Source organism: Giraffa tippelskirchi, chromosome 7 (genome assembly GCF_054371585.1).
Source record: "Giraffa tippelskirchi isolate mGirTip1 chromosome 7, T2T-mGirTip1v1.2.pri, whole genome shotgun sequence".
NCBI classification, from domain to species: Eukaryota; Metazoa; Chordata; class Mammalia; order Artiodactyla; family Giraffidae; genus Giraffa; species Giraffa tippelskirchi.
In genome coordinates, this window is record NC_137281.1 from 105,929,695 (window position 1) to 105,952,656 (window position 22,962).

General features: G+C 40.9%; 1 protein-coding gene across 7 annotated transcripts in view; it reads right to left on the reverse strand.

Annotated features, from left to right (window-relative positions):
• Positions 1–22,962, reverse strand: part of NIN (ninein) — a 103,364-nt gene that overhangs the window by 32,277 nt on the left and 48,125 nt on the right. For all 7 annotated transcript variants that reach the window (XM_081511318.1, XM_081511321.1, XM_081511319.1 and 4 more), the window contains 13 exons: positions 22,538–22,577; positions 20,845–21,035; positions 16,558–16,704; positions 15,917–16,084; positions 15,311–15,447; positions 14,846–14,986; positions 14,417–14,591; positions 11,026–11,136; positions 10,569–10,658; positions 8,162–8,300; positions 5,881–6,002; positions 4,205–4,710; positions 968–3,109 (listed from right to left, as the gene is read on the reverse strand). In XM_081511318.1, the coding sequence (XP_081367444.1) occupies positions 968–3,109; positions 4,205–4,710; positions 5,881–6,002; positions 8,162–8,300; positions 10,569–10,658; positions 11,026–11,136; positions 14,417–14,591; positions 14,846–14,986; positions 15,311–15,447; positions 15,917–16,084; positions 16,558–16,704; positions 20,845–21,035; positions 22,538–22,577 (4,109 nt within the window). The remainder of the gene's footprint in view (positions 1–967; positions 3,110–4,204; positions 4,711–5,880; positions 6,003–8,161; positions 8,301–10,568; positions 10,659–11,025; positions 11,137–14,416; positions 14,592–14,845; positions 14,987–15,310; positions 15,448–15,916; positions 16,085–16,557; positions 16,705–20,844; positions 21,036–22,537; positions 22,578–22,962) is intronic.

Here is a 22,962-nt window from a genome sequence, read left to right on the forward strand (position 1 = left end):
TTGTATTTCAGTCTCAAGTCCTGCCTGCTCCTCAAAGACAAAAGCCGTATCACTAAGCTGTATGAGCTTTAGTTTTAAACCCCAAGGTATCTAGAGAAAGAAAATTCACTACATAAATGAAAGGGACATATCAAAACATGTACACTAATGTTTACCTTCTAATTTCTTCCATCTCATGATGATTTTTGGAACTAAGAATGGTCTAAAATAAAAAGAGGGAAGACTACACCTAGAATTATTTTGGTTTTTTCCCATATCATTAAGATATTTCAGACATGATGTAAATTCTACAATTTTTTTGAACCAAATTTGTTAGAAGATATTGCTAATATTTTATAAAGTCAAGTGAGCAATGGTTCAAATTAGTATCATATTTGTCTTTGTTCTTTCAGCACATTAAAATCTGATAGCTCCTCAAAAAACTGTATGTTCTAAGATGAATTTCCAATATCTATAGAATATCAGCATGCACTTTAAGTGATGTAAGTGAAAAACTATAAGCCATGAAACACAACATTTTTTCCCCATATTAGTATAAGAAGAAAGTTCTTATCTACCAAGTGAGTTAATAATACACCAAAGGCATTCATTCTTATATAACTTGTTTCATCAAAATAAGGAAAATAACATTTAGCCAAAGGAAAAAAGTCTGTCCATCCAAATGAAGTGCTAGAAAAGAGTTAAAGACGGCATACAATGATGATGCACATGGTTAAACAGCAAACACTCTCCATTATGAACTTTCACCCCCCAAATGAACAACATTTATTCCCTATAGAGGAAGGAGTGCCTCCTAGGCTGGATTATGCTACTTGTTAATACAACACAGAAGCAGAAGGGAGTCTAAAGTACTGCTTTCTTTTTGAAGACTAACAGGTTAGTTTCTCTAGGCACAGCAAGCAGCGGAAGTTAGATTTGGTGAGGTGCTCTGTGAGACTCCGTGAAGTGTAGAAGGTACATACATTACCTCAGAAGCTCAACTTTCTGCTGCATCTCACTGCATGTGATTTGCAGGTCATGCATCATTGCCTTCAGCTCTTCCTCCTTTTCTCCTTGAGAAGGTACATCTTTTTGCTTGACTAAAGCAGTGACTCTTTCCCTCAACTTTCTAGTCAGCTCCTGCAGCTTTTTTTTCTCCCGTTCTAACTCTGCGATGGTGGCCTGGTGCTGAAAATGCTTGTCTTGAAGGCCAAGGAGAGCAGTGTTTTCCTCCAGTATAACTCGGTTCTGTGCTCCAGGCTTGTCTCGATGTGTCTGGAGTGTTCCACGTAGCCAGGCAATTTCATGTGCTTTTACTTTCTCTAAGAGCTGTGTATTCTCCTGTTCTAGGTACTGGTTTTCTTGATACAAATGTTCTTCTATAATATGGTGCACACTCATAACATTTGGTACATGCTCATCCAATGTTTGGTTTAGTTCAAAGACCTTTTCATCGGGTCCGACTTCCAGGTTATCTAAATGGGCTTCCCATGAGAAGCAGTCACACTGCAGTGCTGCCCTTTCTTGTAGCTTCTCAATCTTGCCTTGAAGTCTCAAAACCAGAACATGCAGTTCCTTGTTTTCTCTTTTGATCTCATTGTAACTCTTTTCCAGGCTAAGGAATGTGTCAGTCATTTCTTCAACCTTCTTTAGCTCATCCTGTAATCTGAACATTTCTGAAGTGAGCTCTTTGTTACTTTCTAGTGCTTCATCGTAGCGCGTCTCCATCATCCTCAGCTCTTCCTGAAGACATTCGTTTTCTCTACTGGCATCTTCATATAACAGTTTATACTTGGGGGAAGCCTCAGGAATTCTTTCAAGCATCTTCAGTTTCTTTTTTAGCACAGAAACATCAAACAGTAGGTCCTGTTTCTTTTCAGACGCTCGATCGCAGTCTGCACGTAAGATCATTAGCTGTTCCCGAAGCTGGCCGACCTGATTCTTCAGGTCCCAGGTTTCAGTTCTGGTCTCCTCACTATTTTCAAGCTCAGAAAAACTCTCTGTTGATGCTTGAGACTCCTCTGCTCTGACCTGTCTATGACCAGAGCTCGTCCCTGTACTTTCGAGGTCTCGGACCTCATTGTCGTGTAGGTCACTGAGAATACACTGCGTGGTTCCACCTTCTGCTTGTTTGATTCGGTTTGGCTGTAAAAATGGCTCTGTTTGTCCCACTGAATTTCCAAAGAGCCCAGTAGCTGGTTCATCTAAACAAGAAGACACTATTGACTCTGGTTCTAATTTTTGCAGCCTCTGCTGCAACCTAGAAATTTCAGTTGCCATTTTCACATTTTCCTTCACTGCTCGTTCATGGGCTCTTTGCAGGCTTAAGAGAACATCTCCATTCTCTTCCAACAGCTGTTCTCCTTGCTGAAGCAGGGACATGGCACCATTTTCTTCTGCCTCCTCCCCTCCTACCACCTCACAGCTATTCTGAAGCCTGGAGGGAGGAGACGCTACCTGCTCCATCTCCTTGATTTTATTCTGGAGCCTGGAGATTTCTGTGCTCATCTCAGCCCTTTCTTGATCTGCTTTCTCACAGGTTGCTCTGTGGACACTCTCCATGACCAGAAGCTTGGACATCATTTCCTGCCTCTCCTGGTCATGTTCCCGTTGCAGCCGTTCAAGCCTCTGGCTGACCAGCTGCTCTGAGGTGCCTGCCTGGCACAGGACCTGTTCACGGTGGTTCAGTTCTCTTTCATGACTGCTCTTCAGCTCAAGTATCTGGTTGGACAGGAGACTTTGCTGACTTTCAGACACGTTTCTCAGATCTTCCAGGTCTTGTAGTAGCTGCTCTCTCTCAACAACCATACTATTCAAATGCTCCTTGTATGTTTTCTCCAGCATCTCTCTCTCCTGGGTGAGGACCAAAGAGGTTGCTTTCTCCCTCTGGAGAGTCTCTTTAAGCTGCTCCTGGGCTTCTGCACACTCCTGGGTGAGCTCGTCCTTCTCAAACTCCCACTGGGACCTCTCCTCACATTGTTGATCCAGGAGCTCCTTCAGCTGTTGGCGGTAGTGCACCTCCAGACTCCGCAGGGCGTGTTCATATCTCTCAGTGACTTTCTGACAATCAGCCTGAAACTGGGCTTCTATCTGAGAGATTCTTCTATTACACTCAGTTTCCATTTTTTCCCTAAATGTGGTCAACATACAGCATTACTGAAACTGTCATCAACTCCAGAAGCAAACAAAAAACATTTTCCCATGCATAGAAGAAGCAGCCAAGCAAACAATTTAAATATTTTCTAAAAAATGGTCTTCACTTATTTCTATACTCAGAAGGGAACTCATTTCTGAGAGCCAACACTGGCAGCCATAATTAATTTAAAAGACTCACTTACCTCTCTCTGCATTTAAAAAGAAGATTTAGAAACCAAATTCTCTGGCATACTCCCAGATATTTATGGAGTTTTAGCCAAAAACTTACAGTGTTTTCTCATTAAATGTTCAAATACATATTACCCTAAACCCTAAATGGGAAATACATAAAATTCTTTCATTTTAATTACGTATACCCTGGTGCCTCAGATGGTAAAGAATCTGACTGCAATGTAGGAGATCCAGGTTTGATCCCTGGGTTAGGAAGATCCCTGGGAGAAGGAAATGGTAACCTACTCCAGTATTCTTGCCTGGAGAATTCCATGGACAGAGGAGCCTGACAGGCTACAGTCTGCGGGGTTACAAAGAGTCAGACAAGACTGAGTGATTCTCTGTCTGTCTATATGTAGTTAGAGAAACCATACATATATGTTTTGCTTTCTATTTAATGAAGTACCACTGAGTTAAAGTATGAAGCACCAAAGCCCTCAAAAGCACCTGAGGTTTCACATGAGGAAAGTAAGCACAAAATAGTATTTCATAACTCTGGGAGGAAATGTAACTTTGCCCAGAATCTAATAACTTATAAAAGGCCTTTCTCAGAAAACAACAGGACTAAACAAAGAAGAAATCACATTTGTGATAATCTTATCCTCATCTGGAACCTTAATAAGTATATGTCTGATAAAAAAAAAAAAAAAACAACTTTTCTCTTAAAAAAAAAAAACTTTCAAAAATCCCAAGGTAGGCTTATATCTAAACAAGGACAAAACAAGTTGAAAAACTAAAAAAGAATTCTAGACAGTAAGTGGGCTCTTACACCTGATTTGTCAAAGCCTCCTTTATTGACTGGGACTTGTGGTGCCCCTGAGGACTGGTGCCCCCTCCTCTACTTCCCCCACTTTCTTACCTTCCCTCATGTAGTTCCCGTTGGTGTTTTTCCAAGAGCTCTTTCTGCAATTCCTCTTTCTCAAGAATGTGTTTCTCCACCAGGCTTTTCAGCTGCTCCTGGTGAACTTGTTCTAGTTTCTGAGTCAAGCCCCTCACCTTCTCCTCTGTCCAGGCGCCATTTTGAACGAGTTTTTCCCTCTCTCTGTTAAAGCCTTCCTCCACCTGCTCCAGCCTAGCCTTGAGTGCCATCTCATGTTCCAGCCGCAGCTCCTCCTGCACGTGAGTCTTTTCCTCATCCCACTTCATTTGCAGCTGTTTTTTCTCCTCCTCATGTCTGCAGACAGCCATGTGTTGTGCCTCCTTGAGTACCTCTGTCTGGCCCCGAAGTTCTGCAATTTTATTTTTAAGGTCACTTATTTGTTCTTCTAAGATGTGTACTTCATTCTCACACTTCAGCTTCATGTTCTCCTGCTCCTTTTCAAAGGCGACTTTGGTTTCATCTAGCTGCTTTTCATAATAGTTCACCTAAAGCCAGAAAGTGAAACCACCACACTGTTATTCAACTCAAGGCCATGGAAAGGCAATGGGGCAGTAAAGACTTTTTTTCTTACAAGACATTCCTCAGTTTTCCTATTTTTGTTTCAAAGTGACAATTCAAAACATATTAAATAAGATATTTTTAAGTCAGGCATGGTTTGATTTCCTTTGTAAATTGGTTGAATTTTTTAGTTTCTAAACAACTCTGTTAAAACTAACTAGACCTTCACATAGACACCGTATTTCCTCACAGGCATCCTTTCCAACTGCAAACTGAGAGTCTTAACATAGATAATTATATTCAAGTATTTATTTAACACTTGTCAGGTACTCTGCAGGCCTCATGGGGACACAAGTTGGATAAACACATAGCCCCCTCTCTAGACATGGTTATGACAAATATAAAGAAAGTGTACTCAGTTCAGTCACTCAGTTGTGTCCGACTCTTTGTGACCCCGTGAATTGTAGCACTACCAGTCAGAATAAAACATAAAAACATGTATAGGAAAAATAGCTACAATGTAGCCTGGGGACTCCAAGGAGGTGAAAATCATGTTTGGTTTGGAGAATTCAGGAATATAAAAGGTAGCATGTGATATAAACTCTGAAAGTTAAGTAGACTTTCAAGAGGTAGAAAGAAATAATAAAATAGCATGTAATAGCATGAGCAAAGAGGACAGTTTGATGAAGAGTAGCAAACTACCTGGTTTGGCTGGAAGATAAAGTAACTCAAAGGAATGATACAAGAGAAGACTGGAAATATAACCTAAAGCAACACGGTAAAGGGTTTTGAACACCCAGATTCAGAACTTGTACCTAATTTAGGAGGTAATGCTATATCAAAGTACTTTTTTGTTTTTTTTAAAGTTTTTTTTTTTTAATGAGTTGGAAATAATGTAATGACCTTCAAGCTCCATGCTGGCTAGGACTGAAGATACTCCATTTTTAAGACTCTCTCTCCTACAAGGAAGATCCCTCAAAGGCCCCTTGGCCTGTGAAAGCATCCTGAGGAAGTGAGTTCCTGGTAGCCACCCAGATGCATGAGGAAATCTACAGAAAGTGCTTCTCTGGGAGAAAAAAGAATGGAGAGTGTCGTACATGCAAAAGCTTGTCAGAGTGCAAAGAAATCAGAGAACAGGACTGAGAAGAATGTCTTACTTTATCTTCAAGCTCCAGTCTTAGGTGACACAAGTCCCTGTGATGTTGTTCTTTCATCTGTTCGATGACCAGCTCTGCCTCGATGCTCATATTCAGCGGATTGCATTCTTCAGAACCAAGTCCTGAAAACACATGGGATCTGTTGACCCTGCTGCAGGTACTTTCAGTAACACAACTGGCATTAATTATGGGACAATTTTTAGCCTAAATGCAATAGATGATATCTACTAGGAAACAAAAGAATCCAAGAGCGGTCTCTTGTTTTCAAGCATTAGGGAAAATGAGAAAAAACAAAGACAACCGATTTTTCATGTACAGTCAGTGTATCAAATGTTAATAGAAGTCAATAGGACAGGAGGTGGGAGCAGATGGGGAAAATGTTTCTTAAAAGTGACCTCCTAAAAAAAAAAAAAAGTGACCTCCTGCTAATGAATGCTGCAGAGTGAGGCAGTATGGTCAAACCAACCAGCCTTCTTTCCATCCAACAAATGCCAGGTGACAAATCAGCAGAAGGGAATGTGGCAGGAGGATGAATGGCCAGCATACTTGCTATGCTTTGAGGTGTTAACTTCACGGGTTAAGATATCCAATCCACCACTCAACACTGCAGAAGACTGAGCACCACAATGCTAATTTCCTGTAGTGCAGCTGGGGCCTCATCTTAAATGATCAGCTAAGGTTATTTAAAAGAATAGAGCATAGGTTAGGAACCTGGATATAGGCAGATTCAGTAGAAAACTCTCAACTCATTCCATAGGAGTTCACCTCTGTAATGGCCCACAGTGGTGACTGAGACAGACATTGAAATGTGAAGCATAAGCTGAGGGCTGAGCTAGTACACAGATGAAATGATTACATCTAATACTAAGGTAGGGGACTAATATTAAGGCTGCTGCTGATGCTGCTAAGTCGCTTCAGTCGTGTCCGACTCTGTGCAACCCCATAGACAGCAGCCCACCAGGCTCCCCCGTCCCTGGGATTCTCCAGGCAAGGACACTGGAGTGGCTTGCCATTTCCTTCTCCAATGCATGAAAGTGAAAAGTGAAAGTGAAGTCGCTCAGTCGTGTCTGACTCTGAACGACTCCATGGACTGCAGCCTATCAGGCTCCTCCATCCATGAGATTTTCCAGGCAAGAGTACTGGAGTGGGCTGCCACTGCCTTCTCCGAATATTAAGGCAGGGGACTCAAAAAAAGTTTTCATGTGGAGGGACACAGGCAGATGCAAGAAATAGTGTAAGTCTAACAACTGACAATCTTTGGGCTTTCTCTACATCTGTCATGGCATTCCCCATCTAAGAAGTGATACCTGGGGTATAAACCATCCAAAGATGGCACAACCTCGTGTACCCATGATTAGAACTCCTGATCCTTGGTCATCTACGGAAAAGCCCAGAAAAGCTTCTGAGATATATCATAACAGTTGGGCTCCATCCTTTTACCACAGTAAGGCTACAGAGAATAGACTTAGAGGAAAAGTATTCAAGCCTCTTCCTGTTCCCTCCTTACTCCTTTATTTACTGTAGAATTAATAGGTAAGGAGAAGAATAAACAATCATTGTGAGAACCTGTACTCCTGTGCCAAGTAGCAGTAGGGAAAATTATTTATAATGAAGAATTTATTATAAACCCTTTCTGAAATTCATATTCAATACTCTGGAGGAAAGAGGCAGGATATGAGGAGGGAGGAAAAGAGCTGATAATGAACATAGGATGGTTCCCAAACAGCTCTGCCTTCCAGCTGTATTACTCAAAATCCTCCCCAAGGCACAGGCACCAACATTTATTTATCTTATTTGTTGTTCTGCAGGCATTTAGCACAACCAGAATAAGGAAATCAAATTCTGGGGTTTCTGGCTGGCTCACTCTCCAAAACACTGTCATACCAGTTAGGCACTCTTTTAGAAAGGGAGGATTTAGCAATAACTCAGTGACTGAATTCTAACACTCCCAAGGCCTGGATTCACAGACTTGTGGCCAGTTTTTTTTTTTTTTTAATATCCTTGTGGTTTGATTTTTCCATTTCTTTGTTGATGTGTATCAAAATCAGATGGAAATATTCTCATAAAGACTTCAAGGACAAATGAAAAAAACATACCACAAGTGAAACAGCTCAAGTAAATAGCATTGCCAAAGTCTTTTTTTTGGAGGAGGGGGGGGAGTAGTGCTGTGGGGGCGGAGAAGGCAGGGTTGCCAACATTTTGCAATTTTACATTCAACCATGGTTTGAAAATCAAAAGTCAAAGGCACAGACTCTGAAAAGATGGTGTCTGAATGGCTTACTCTGGTCAGGCTTGATGCAACCACTGTTAATATCAAGCTCTTCTGACAGTGAGTTCTTCAAGGGAAGCCTGAATACTTTGCCTTGTGTACGATATTCTTGCAGTTCAGACTGGAGTTCGTCTACTTGGTCTTGTAATAGCTGGAATTTAAAAACCAATATAAATCTTAGATGTGATGTCAAAAACAAGCAAAGGAAGAAAAAACAGATACACTGTACATCATCAACATTAAAAACTTTTGTACTTCAAAGGGTACCAACAAGAAAGTAAAAAGACAACCCACAGCATGGAAAAAAATTTTCTGCACCTTATATTCCTGATAAGGGACTTGTAAACAGAATATATAAAGAACTATTACAACTCAATAATAAAAAGACAAATAACACATTTAAATATTCAGCAAAGGATCTGATGAGACATTTCTCCAAAGAAGATATATTGACAAGCACATGAAAAGATACTCAATGTTATTAGCCATCAGGGAAATGCAAATCAAAGCCACAATGAGATTCCACTTCATATCCACTAGGACGGCTAAAATAAAAAAGACACACAGTAACAACTGTTGGCAAGGATGGAGAGAAACTGGAACTCTCATACTGGTAGGAATGTAAAATGGTGCAAATATTTTGCAAAAAATTTGGCAGTTCTTCAAAGGTTAAGCATACAGTGATCATATGACTCAATTCCACTCCTCAGTACATACCCAAGAGAAATGAAAGCATATGTCCACACAAAAGCTCACACACAAATTATTCACAGCAGCCCATTATTCACAATATTTGAGATAACTCAATGTCCATCAACTAAGGAATGGATAAATAAAATGTGGTATGGCTATGTTATGGAATATTACGCAATAGCAATAAACAAAGTACTGATACATGGTACTACATGGATAGAGCTCAAAAACAATATGCTAAAATGAAGGAAGCCAGTCACAAAGGTCGATATAGTGTATAAATCCATTTATAGGAAGTGTAAAAAATAGGCAAAACCAGAGACAGCAAATAGATTATTAGTTGCCTAGGGCTGGAGTTCATGGGAGAGATTACAGCTAGGTGGAGTGGGAGTTTCTTTGCGGGTGATGAAAATGTTCTAAAATTTATTACAGTAATGGTTGTACAATTCTGTGATTATACTAAAAGAGACTGAATTGTATACCTTAAGTGGGTGAATTATATGGTTATGAAAAGCTATTACAAAATAAATAAGTGGATGAATTTGGGGAATTTTTGGAGGTGGAGCTGACAGATTTTACTGATGAAGTAATTGAAAGCATAGGAGAAAAAAAAAAACTATATAACTGAAAGCATAGGAGATTAGAGACAAGAGCCAAAATGTATTTGTAAGAGTGACAAATATTTCATTTCTTTTCTCAAAATCTGCGTGTATATTTCCTGACAAGGCAGACTATGAACAACCTCATAAGGAGGTGATTGTTTTCTCCATTTTTGCCCATGTACTACGTTCATCTAAAGCAGGCTGAACTCAGTTATGCTCACCATGTTAAAATACACAAGTGAAACGAATCGCCAGTCCAGGTTCGATGCATGATACAGCGTGCTTGGGGCTGGTGCACCGGGATGACCCGGAGGGATGGGATGGGGAGGGAGGTGGGATGGGGTTTCTGGAAGGGGAACACATGTACACCCATAGTGGATTCATGTCAATGTATGGCAAAACCAATACAATATTGTAAAGTTAAAAAATAGATAAACTAATTAAAAAAAATTAAAATAAATAAAATAAAATACACAAGTGTTTGTGGTTTAAGGAAAAAAAAACAACCCAGATTCCTGAGCTTAGAAGAGTTACTTTTCTAAAAAAGTCAAAGATTCTTATTTATTAGGATGTTTTTGTGTCCTCTAGTAGTAATGACTTACTACTTAAGGACTTGAGTGGTTTCTGCTCTATTTGCATTTTGTAAATAAAGTAAGGAATGTATTCAGGAAAAACCCCACAGAACAAAAGCATATTATATCAGAGTAGGCCTGCACTCAGGAAAGGCTGGTTTTGGAAAAAGCATATCAACATGACCACAGTTTCCTTCTCTTAGAATAAAAATTTATTTTCCTCTAATTACTGGCAATTTCTGACCCAGATAAAACAGACAATTGCAGTTTGCATGACTCTCTCATATGTCAGGATACTAAATAATAACATTAACAGCCAGCTCTTAGGTTAAGTGTTTTCTGAGTCTCAGGCTCTGTTCTAAGCACTTCACGTGTACTTACTGACTCTCCACAACAACTCTACTTTGTGGGTTTTATTTTTGTCACCTTGTAGATGAGGAATTGAGATACCCACAGGTTACGTTTACCAGTCACTTGGCAGTAAACAGTGAAGCAGGATCTGAATCTAGGCACTCCTCCACTTGCTAAGTTAAGTTCTCTCCGGTCACTCACCCGGCACTGCTGCTCATATTCATTTCTCATCTGGGTCAGCCTTTCTTCTTGCAGGAAGAATTCAGCGCTGCTGGGATCAAGGTCACCAAACTAGAAAATGGAAAGTGCAAAGTTGTCATTTTTCCCAGTGTCCTTCTTTGACCTAGAAAATACCAAAGGCCCCAGTTTCTGGTGTTCACTCAGTCTCTTGAGTATGAAAGGAATGTGACTTTTGAACAGAAACACCATCCACTAGATGATGGAAAGAACATTCTAGAGTGATGTGTTCAACTAAAGCAGACTCAGTGCCATGCAAAGTTTTCCTCATACAAATTAAATCCCTGCAAAAGTTGACAACTTCCTTTAGTCACATAAATAATTCCATAATAGACATTTTCTTAGTGGCACTGCTTCTGGTCTTTTGAGTAAACTACATTTCGGGGTTACCTTTCAGGAAATCACATTTAAACAGATTTACCTTTTCTGCCAAAACATTTTCCAAATTTCGCTGAAGTTTGTTTGTCAGACTCTCATACTCTGCCAACTTCTCTGCATTCTCCAGAAGCTCATTTTCTAGACGACTGTTTTCCTGAAGAAATTTGGGGAAATTACATGGATTAAAAAGGAAGCTGTTGTACCACTTTCTATCATGCACAAATCAATGCTCTAGACTGAGAAAGTTTCAGTACGTTAGAGGAGAAAAAGTAAATATTAAAAAAACCAATGTTTATCTTATAACCCCAAAGCGTGCCTCTCCTTTTTCTTGATCTTACAGAACCATGCTATCCAATAGCAGTCACTAGCAGTCTCAGGTAGAGGAGCTGTGGGTATGAAATACTCAACAGATTTTGAGGATTTAGAACAAAAATGAAAAAAAAGCTCAATAACAGGTTTTCTATATTAATTATAAGTCAAAATAACAATGTTTTAGAGATAACAGATTAAAATGATTTAACATTAAATTCACCTGTTTCTTTTCACCTTTCAATGTGACTGTCTGAAAATTTGAAATTACATATATGACTTGCATTGTACTTCTATTTGACAGCTTTGCAATTGAAAATTTAATGACATGAAAAGCATTCTCATTAGGATGTCAAATGAAAGACTGGTTGCAGAATACCATGTTTATTTGACAGCAAAAGAGAACTCAGAAAAACTACAAAAAAAAGAATAGCTCCAACAATTTTCATTTAATGATGATATAGACATGGTTTATATTTAATTTACAATTTGATTTTGGTTTAAAGATATAAAAGCTACACATACAGTTTTTTCATAATTTATGTTTAAATTATTATAATAACATGTCAACCTAAGTCCACAAAATGTGGGTTTTTTTCTGTATATTTTCAAAGCATATCTTCTCAAAATATAGAGATGATATATTTCTTTTTAGAAAACTTTTTATTTTGTATTAGGGTATAGCCAATTAACAAACAATGCTGTGGTAGTTTCAGGTAGACAGCAAAGGGACTCAGTCACACATATACATGTATCCATTCTCTACCAAGCTCTCCTCTCATCCAGGCTGCCACATAACATTGAGCAGAGTTCTATGTGCTATACAGTAGGTCTTTGTTGGTTATCTATTTTAAATACAGCAGTGTATACATGTCCATCCCCAACTCCCTAATTATCCCTTCTCCCCCATCCTTCCCATCAGCACCCATAAGCTCATTCTCAAAGTCTGTGAGTCTGTTTCTGTTTTGTAAGTTCATTTGTATTAATATAATTTCTTTTTGCTGCTGCTGCTGCTGCTAAGTCGCTTCAGTTGTGTCTGACTCTGTGCGACCCCATAGACGGCAGCCCACCAGGCTCCGCCGTCCCTGGGATTCTCCAGGCAAGGACACTGGAGTGGCTTGCCATTTCCTTCTCCAGTGCATGAAAGGGAAAAGTGAAAGTGAAGTCGCTCAGTCGTGTCTGACTCTTAGCGACCCCATGGACTGTAGCCTACCAGGCTCCTCCATCCATGGGATTTTCCAGGCAAGAGTACTGGAGTGGGGTGCCATTGCCTTCTCCGAAGTTCTTTTTAGATTCCACATATATGGGATATCATAGGATATTTTTCCTTTGTCTGATTTACTTCACTCAGTATGATACGCTCTAGGTCCATCCATGTTGCTGCAAATGGCACTATTTCATTCTTTTTAACGGCTGAGTAATATTCCATTATATATATGTACCACATCTTCTTTATCCATTGCTCTGTCAATGGACATTTAAGTAGAGCCAATATGTTTTAAATATATTCTTGTTCACACCCTTATACAGTTAACATGGAGTGGAAAAGCATGTGCTTAAAGTGTTTAAGAAAAAACTACCTTCCTCCCAAATGACAACTCTAGAATTCTAATCTTTCAAAGTATGTCTAAATTTAGATGTTAAAACAATCAGGAGCAATCTCTGTGAATTGGGCCTGTGTTGGTGCTTTGGAAACTGAGAAGTCAGCTTCTGTTGCCAACCACAGGGAACACACAATTGGGGCCATGGCGGGGGAGACAGATATGGATACAATTACCTAAGATGTGACAGAAAATATGCTATCTTCTGGCAAGAAAAAAAAGTAAGTGTAATGGGAATGAAGAAGCAATTTGGCCTGCAGTGTTGGAGAAAGCAGTGAAGGAGCCTAAAAGCCCACTGAGAAACTGCAATCACTGACAGCAGGTGCAGCAGAGGTTGGGCGTGGGCTTGGGGGTTGCTGGTAAGACCTGAGATTAGGAAGGTAGGAGCATGGACCCCTTTTCAGAGCCCTTCAGTACTGCCACGCTGCACTTTTACAAAGGGTATAGCATGATTTTTAAGTGTTCTTCAGTAAGATAACTCTGGTGACCAGGCGGAGGGAGGCTGGATAAGATGGAAGAAAGGATGCACATAAGTCAGTTGAGAAATTGTGATGAATTCTGAACCTGTGCAGAGGCTGTGGAAATAGAGAAATGGGATAAATCTGAGAAGCCTTTCAGAGCATCAGCAGGACTCAGAAACTGAGAATCCGGGATGACCAAGGATGGTGACTTCCACGACTTACAGCACAGGGTGGTGATGGAGATTAGGGTGAAAATTCGGGAGACGAAGCAGTTTGATGATTAGGGAGTGAGAATTGGCTCAGTTTCTGATGTGTGGAGTTTCAGGAACCTTTCATAACCTCAAAAAAACTAACTATTCCATAGGTCCTTATTACTTTCAGATACTGTATATGTAGCAACTCACTCAATTTCCACATCAATGCTATAAGGTAGGTATTATGATGGTGACTTTCTTGTACATTAGGAAACAGGCTTGAGTAACCTGATCAAGGTCTTCTGTAAGTAGTGGTATCCAGACTGGAACCAGGCAGTCTTGAGTTCAGACCCCTCCCAAGACCTGAGAGGGTCCCTCCCACCTTCAGCTCCAGCTGACACTGTACCGCATTACCCGGTGTCAGAGCTCCGCTTCAGCTGACACTGTACCACATAACCCAGTGTCAGAGCTCCATAAAGAGAAGGATCACTTTCTCTACTGAGGCACTGGAGAGAAGAGGAGGACGTGCAAGGGAAAAGGTAGATTTGGGAGCAGAGAAATAAAGTGGATGGCCTCTACGTGGCAGGAAAAAGAGCTATCTGGTAAGGATGAGGAAAGGGACAGCATCAACCAGGTATCAAACAGCCCTGAGGACTCACTGCAACTTCAGCAGGTAAGAACAAGATATGCTGTTGGCAAAGCAGCAGCCTGGACACCCCTGAAACCTGGATCCCAGTGGGGGCTCTACCATGTCCGGGTGTTGACCCAGACTTATGAGCCCTGTGCAGACCTGTCCTCTTACAGAGCTGTGGTTTTCCATGAGGTGTTCCCAGAAGGCCCACAGACCACATAACTAAGAGGATAATTACCTTTAAAGAGAGTGCGAGGCGGTCCCGGATGTAATTCTCTTCTGTTTTTGCCTTTTCGATTTCTTGCTCAAGTTCCAAACGCTGCTTGCCCACCTGCTGCAGGATCTGCTCTCTCTCCTTTCGAAATTCATTCTTTAATGCTGCTATTCGCTCCTTGTACTCTTCATCCAGTTTCCTGTGAGAAGGAAAGACTGACAGGCTGCCATCAAGTCCCTCAGTGGTCCCTTTGTAGAGCCACCAAAATCACAAAGAGTCATAGAGATGGGAAGCTCCTTGAGAAAGTATCCAGTGAGCCCTGCTTTCCTGTAGGCTTGGCCACACCTAAGTCACACCAGCCAGGTGTGGCCAAGCAGGGGGACAGGCAGGCAAGACCCCACTGTTCTGGGCCAGGGTGGTGGGAAAGGAAGGTCCTGGCCCCACCCATCATACCTGAGGTTGTACTCATTCCGCCGCTCTATGGCTGCGTGGTGATCGTCTACCTCTGAGGCCATGAGAGACTTCAGCTTCTCAGCTTTGTCCAGATCAGACCGTAGCTTCTCTTTTTCTCTGAGCATCTGATCAACTCGCTCCCTAGAACCAGAAAGAAACAAAGTTATAAGGGAGACTGTTACTAGGCAACAAGTAGACCCAAAAAAACAACTCTCATCTGGCTTACTCCAATACAAAAACAAAACCAAGACAACCAGAACCCTTACAAAACACAAAGACATTCCACAGCCCTTTTCAAAAGCCTACATACAGATCTAAGCTCTACCTCACTTTCACAGAAGTGAGATGATAGGCGATTAGCCACCACTGCCTTCAGAATGGAAGAATACATGCCACAGGCATCTGAAGGACTTGCTCAACAAGTAGGAAAGGGAACACAGCAGGTAAGCTTTCTGCTCAACTCACAGCAAATGCCGAATCTCGGCCTTAAAACTGGCCAGAGCTGCCTGGTGAATGCTGTTCTTGGTGACCAAAAGTTCGTTTTCAAGAGCCAGTGTCAACTCTGTCAGGTTGACATTTCCGTCAAGGCTAAAATCCAGGGCCTAGAAATCAGAACAAGTTCAAGATAATCACAAGTTCTATCCTCTGAAAGCAGAAAATGTGAAGGTTATACAGACCCGGGGAACTGAATTTATAATCTACAAACTGGATGTTTACATTTCTTTAATAATGGCTTTGGAACAATATTAAACCTACAACATAATTAAGGTCTCTCTAAGGAAAACATGATTATTTACATGTTTTTTAAAAATGCTGTCTGGCATTGTAAATAAACACAATGGCAACACTCTAATCTTTACCAACCAGAGATCAGTTAAGAAGTTTCCTGTCAATAATTTAGGGGTTAAAAACATGAAGTCAGCAACACTCCTGGTTAAATGGGGTAAGAAAAGTTAACTCTTATGTCTGAGATCTTGTGAACAGAAGAATCATTAAGGAGAAATCAAATCACAAACAGAATTTTTCAACCCTTCCCAATTTGTCATTTGCCTCCCATTTCAGTTGCCACACCTTCAGGATCTCCTGGCTGTTCTCAATGCCTTCTTCCTGCCAGCTGTCAAGTATTCTCTCCACTGATGCATAGCCCATCCCATCATCCAGGCAGGAGAAGACCCGAAAACCAATGGTACTCATCATCGCAGATGGGGTTGTGGTCCGTCGTCCACTCTCATCAAAAGACTAGAAGAAGAAAGAGACTTGAGCAAGCTCAGGCACTGCAACATGACGTTGGTCAAGACCAAAAGCAGTCAGTCCTGACCACAAGGGGCATGCTTCTCTCATTTATACTGCTAGGATAAAAAGCCATGCGGCTCCTTTGATCTTCCTTTCCCAAGTCAGTCAAGAATGCAAAGCTGATCAACAGCTGACCTGGCGGAGAGATCCTGCATACAGATGAGATGCATCTCTACTTAACATCAGGTTCCTTCTGGCCCACAGCTAACATGAAGGGGCATAATTAGTGGTCTTCCTACTATAATTTATGGTCATTTCTCAAACCCAACTTCCCCAGAGGTTTAGTCTTTCTTTTACTGCTCTTCTTTTGCTTCTCTTTCTCCTCAGTATTTTTCTGGATAGCAGATTAACTCACTAGAAATTATTCAAATGGATTTTAATTTTACTCACAAAGAATCCACTTCCTATTTATTTCTTACCTGCATGGAGATGTGCCTTTTCAATTGTCTATATGGGGTAGATGCTGATGGTGTAAGAGGTTTTCCATTTTTGAACAAGCCATAGAAAAAATCTTCTACACTCATCATACCATCAGGATCAAGATTATGGAAGACTTCTTCAAGCATCTAGAAAAGGGTAACCATATATCTTAACTAGTTCTCTCAAAAAAACCCCACGAAGTCCAAAGTACACGTCTAGTCCTGAGTGGCTCAGTGGTAAACAATTCACCTGCCAATGCAGGAGATGCTGGTTCGATCTCAGTCTAAGGAAACGGCAACCCATTCCAGTTATTCTTGCCTGGGAAATCCAATGTACAGGGCAGCCTGGCAGGCTACAGTCCATGGAGTCAGAAAGAGTTGGACACGACTTAGTGATTCAACAACAACGCCAATATTGGCACCACTCTTGATCCCAGGACTCCAGGAATATGACATGTCCCTTTATTCTCACTTCACTAAACATATTTTCCTTTCTAGTAATATGTCCTTCCCCCTCACATAAACTAAATAAAATTCATTGTCAACATCTTCATAATTTTATGCAATTTAGAAATTAACTGTTTTCTCTTTTGCTCATAGAACAGGTTATCTTTAACGTTACTATGCATTATCTTATGAGTTAAAGAATTACTGAAAAATATAAAGATATAGCTTCCCAGTGTTGTAACAGCAGAAAACAGACATTCATTAAGCCATTATATTATGGTGACTCCACATGATATTTTGCTTATATGAAATTTTGGAAACTAGCATAATTGGGTCCGGGACAGATTGCAATGATTTAAGAGCTTGGGTCTGAAACCCATGCCTTGGAATTTAGAACATTACTTGGAACCACACTGCGGTGTTTGGGGTTTTTAATTTCTTTTAATGCTTTTGCACAGCAGAAATGAGGACTGGATAGGAAGAATTTCACGTGTGTGCAATAGAAGTGTTCCGAGAGATGTGAAGAGAAGGAAATTCTGCCTGACTACTTTACCCCCTCTGACAGTAGTCAAGTGGTCCTCATCATACGGAGTCCCTTCTAGAGGCGTGACTGGGAGATGGTTTGTTCCCTAACTCACAGAGGAATGGAAAAGGGAATAAAGCAACATGAATCACAGACACCACAAAACAGGGAGGGAAAGCAAAGCCCTCCGTTCTCACAGTAAGCTTCCTATTTGGGGGCCTGAAATTTTTCTATAGGACATGACCCCAATGTACAAAGCAGAAATCACGTGAGGATCTTGTTAAAGTGCAGACTCTGATATAGTTAAATCTGGGGCTGGGGCCTGGGAATTCTACATTGCTAACAAGATGATGCCTAATTTGTTGAGTAGCAAGGAACTGAATAAGCAACAAACTTACCATTAGTGCCTGCAACTGGGTCCATTCTAACAAAAGCCTCTTTGTAACAAATTCTCAAATTTTCAATATTTATTTCGTAAATCTAGACTATTGCTAGGACTCCTGTCATCTCCTAATTGTTGATTCTATCCCTCATCTAAGTGCTTGCAGCATTTCTTTTATCTTGAATGCTTTTTTTCCAATTCATATCCAATGGGAAACATCTGTCTCTATTCTTGTTTTTCTACCACTTCCTCTGGGGAGGATTCCAAAACAAAACCATTTTAAAGGGTGGAAATCTTTGGAAGAAGCAACACTTCCTATAGAGAATCATACTAAGAAACAGATGGAAAGATATTTTGGGCAAAATTCGGAGGTTGCCAAGCTCCCTTAGATTCTCTGTCTCATTTTTATCAAACAAAAGAACACTTTCTCAGAGGACTAGGCTTTCAGGACTGTCAAACCAGAAGTCACAGTAAAATCAGCAGTGATGACTGAAGTTAACCAGCATATTTTGCCTTTAACCTCAGCTCCACATCGGTTGGCCCTGCGACCTTGGCCAAATCAATGAACAGCTTCTTGACTGCCTAAACATCCATCAGCTGATCCATTCCAAGTGATGGAGCAAGTGAGTCCTGCCAGTTATTATACATGGGGATGTGGGCAAGTGGTGAGTAAATGAATGTGGATTTAGAAGAGGACTGGGGTGGACTGATAAGAATGCAAGTCAATGGGCAACTGGGACACACCCTGCAGCCTATGCAGGAGCTGAATCTAGAACCCTGAGGACATTCTTACTCCCGATCACCAGCCTGGTCTTTGGATGGTTGATTTCCCAACGTGTAAGTTGGGAAATAGCCAGAGGGGCCAGGAAGGTGATATAAATGAATGAGGCAGGATGGTCTTGAGACATTTAAAAGGCTACTTGGAAGCCTTTTAAAGCAGTGAATGGAACATTTGAGTGCATGCCCTGTCCAAAGGGGCTAGCCGCTTCACATTACCAGAAAAATGGAGCCAAATCTTCTGATTTTCAGAAAAAATCTCCCGATTTTAAAAAGTATAGCAAATAGTTCAGTTTTTAAACATTGTGTAGGTCACGTGGCCTTTGGGTCATATCTGGCCTCTAGACTTCTCAGGTGGCTCAGTGGTAAAGAATCCTCCTGCCAAGCAGGAGACCCAGGTTTGATCCCTGGAGAAGGAAATGGCAACCCACTCCAGTATTCTTGCCTGGAAATCCCACAGACAGAGGAGCCTGGTGAGCTACAGTTCATGGGGTTGCATGAGTCAGACATGACTTGGCGACTAGACAACAAGGGTGATAGTCTGCCTTCACTGCCCTACAGCCATCTTGGCTTCTGGAAGGCAAGGTACTAGCTTCAGCTATAAGACAGTCAATCTAGTTTCCCTTCATGATGATGGCAACAGGCAGCAGTGACCTCTTTATTTATCTATAAAATGTGGGGTGACTAAATCTAAAATTGCTTTCAGTTGTAAAATTCTAGTATTCCAAGCTGTATGTTGGTGAGATCATCATGAACTTTCAGCTCCGCTGTGGTCTAGAGCTAGTAGTACAAAAGCACTATAGTATTTCATGATTTTGGCAGGGAGGAAAAAACACTAGGTAAAAGCTACATTCAATTAGCAATCCTTCACTCATCCTCACAGCAGAGGAGAATAATTGTGCTGCTGCTTTTCCTGGATTCTGGAAACTCCACCACAGAAGGAAATGCAACTCCCCATAAACAGCTACAGTTTATTCCAAGATTTGTTCTTAGATAAATAATCCAAGTTTGTGCAATATTTCTTGGCAAAAACAACCAAGGTTCTGTACGCTGCACTGGTTTATAATTTAGGAGGATGAATTTAATTTTATGACTCAACAGTCACCACTGATAAATAAATGACTGCGGAGCCATTAAAAGGTAGTCAGAGAGGGTGCAATGGTCACATACGCAAGGGAGGAGGAGGGAGAACTTTTCCGCAAGCTAGGCTACTTGGAAGCTTTTGATAATAAATCTCATTCTGGTTTAGGAAAATAATACCACTTATCCTCTGAGCAAGCAGATAACATGGGTTCGAATATCATTATAATCAAAGTTTCCAAAGCTTGTACAACTGTAGCGCTAACCTCTAAATCCCTTAAATCCTTATTTTCAACTCTTTGAAAGTCTTGGAATTAATTACATTCTTTTGTTTCATGGCTGTTCATGCACCTAGCCCTGCCACACCCCTCTTAATTTTATAGAAAATGTAAAGTTGAGAACTTTACCAAGCAAGAGCATCTTGGGGGCTTCTTCAAGACTCTTTTGTTGTACGTTTTCAAAACCACCAACCTACCCTTTTCCATTTCCTCATGACCAGATTATTGTGATGACTCCTGGCTGGTGTCCTAATCTATGGCTCTCTTTACACCAATATACCCCATAAAAGAAGTTCAGACCACACTTAGCAAGTAAGTTTTTCCAATGTATTATGTAATCTGCTAAAGAACCAGGGATGTGGAGATTTTCTCTCCAAAGATTAAACTTATCAGCCTGGGCTTCAAAGTATTCCCCCAGCTCAACTCTCCTGAACTCTCTGCCTTGTCCTGCCTCCACACCTTTCTCACATCTGACTCTGTGAATGCCACATCTACAAATAAACTGACATCATGGCTACACTGAGCTGGTGTCTGATAATAATGTAGGGTAACATGCTTAGCACAGTGAGGCACACATAGTTTGGGTTCAGTAATTATCAGCTATTGTCAGTTTTTTTTTCCCATGACAAACATGAGCTCCTCAGAGACAGAAACTTGATGGCTGACTTGCCAGGAAAAAAAGAGAATGGAGTCTCTGTAACTTGCTGCAGGAAACCAAAACATGGCTGTTTCCAGCCTGTGGGCAGGTTAGCTTGTATCATGATTACTATTCCTGAATAAAGATACAATGCAACACTCACCTCTCCATCGATACTCTGCAAACCATACTGCTCACAGATGGAGACCAGCTTCTTTCGGTTTAGGTGACCATCACGAGTGATCCCCAAATCTTCACAAACCTCCTGTAGTTTGTCTTCTATCCAGTCTTGGGGAGCCAAAGACCCACTCTGTGAGGCTTTCAAATCGTCTGGGTTCCAAAATCTTAACTGGCCTAAAATAAAAGCATATATTATATTGTCCCTAAAAGAACTGCACAGAGAGAGCACCTATACGCAAAGAAAAATATGCTTTTTGAAAATAAATGCTATAAAAAAAGAGACTACCGAGTGTTGACTTGATCTGGAAGTTCAAATGAAGTAGAACCATTGGTTCTTGGGCTGCAACAAAGGCCAACAGGTGCTCGTTTGTTCACTGGCAGTTATACCCCTATAAGAACTATTCCGGTGCAGTCACATCAAGGTTCTAGGTTTGTTTTATTTCAAAGAAATATGTGCACAGGCTTAGGCTTTGGTGTGATTGAAAGAGAAGGCTGGTTAAGAGCCATTCTAAAGAGCTTTATACACCCTACCTCAACTACAGCTACCAGACTTTATTATCTCTACTTTCTTTCTAGTCTAAGCACTGTTTTACTGAGAAGGAAATAATTTCATGGTAAATACCATTAAATAATGATAAAAGTCTCAAGAGTAGCCTGTTTCTAAATCTTTACACATGAATATTCTGACCGATAAGCAACCTAACTTAAAAAAATAAATGGTTGCAAGTTATTAATCATCTGTATATTAAGGATAGTTGATTCCCTGGTGGCTCAGTGGGTAACAAATCTGCCTGCAATGCGGGAGACCTGGGTTTGATCCCTGGATCGGGAAGATCTCCTGGAGAAGAGAATGGCTACCCACTCCAGTATTCTAACCTGGAGAATTCCATGGACAGAGGAGCCTGGTGGGCTTCCATGGGGTCGCAGAGTCAGACACAATTGAGCGAATAAGCACATATTAAGGATAAATTCTATTTGACAATACAAGAATCAACCTACTTATTTAAAAATAAATATTTATTCTCTATGAGAAGTTCTCACTTCTAGTTAAGATTTCTACTTTCATATTAGAGATTCTGTCAAGTTATTACTTAAACATGAGCTAATTATTGGCATGATACTGTGTGCCTGCAAGAACCTTGGAGGGTTGAGAAGAATATTTAGTGCTACCCTTACTATTTGTTAAAGATATTAAGCCCATTACTGCTGTGTCTTTACAGGTTGAAGACCTAGAGAATTTGTAATTACACTTAAGTACAGTTAATCCAGGGTAGGCTGTGAAGTGGGCGGAGATCTGTCAGCTGAACCACAGTGCCATCTGCTGGTGAGAAGATCACCATGAAACTTGTCAAGGGATGCATTTAATCAGTAAGTAGTTTAGGATGGTTTATAGATTAACGTGATAGTCTATGTAAGAAAGTAATTAACCCATAAGTGAAATTCTACATCTCAGTTGCCATATCTTGCATGATGTTAAATGCAATGATTTAAAACTATGAGCTATCAATTGGGAATGAATTTTTTGTTGCTGTTGTACTTCAGGCTGCTTCTTAGCTGGCCTCCAGCAGGTAGGGCTGTTAGGAAGAAGGGAAGGGCCTTGGGGAAGGTTTGTGGAGAATGCCCGGTGAATGCAGCCCTTCCCTCCCAGGCAGGCCCGGCACACCCTCAGTTCCTACCTTCTGCTTCATACTCCTCGCTGCGCTGCGTCTTCCAGTGCTGAAGGAGGCAAGAGGAGGAGGTTAGTGTGCTTCAGAACTAAGCCTGCTCTTCCAAGACCAGATCACTCTCCGGCTCTGACGTCATCATCTGAGTAAGTTGCATGATTCAGGACCCTCTAGTGCGTTTATCCAGGCAGGCTCTCCTCAATGAGTAAGCCAATAGAGAGCAGATGCCTAAGAAATACGACACAGCATTCTGCAGCATCTCACCAAGGATTTGCCTTGTGAGCTGATGTCACTTATTCAATAGCAAAACCTAGCACAACCAATAAAATCAGGCCAAAGCCAATATTCGGAATCCATCAACTGAGAAGAGTTTATACACACGAATTTATGAGTTTGTTCTTCAATAAATGTTTAATAGGTGTGAGGTATTATGCTAC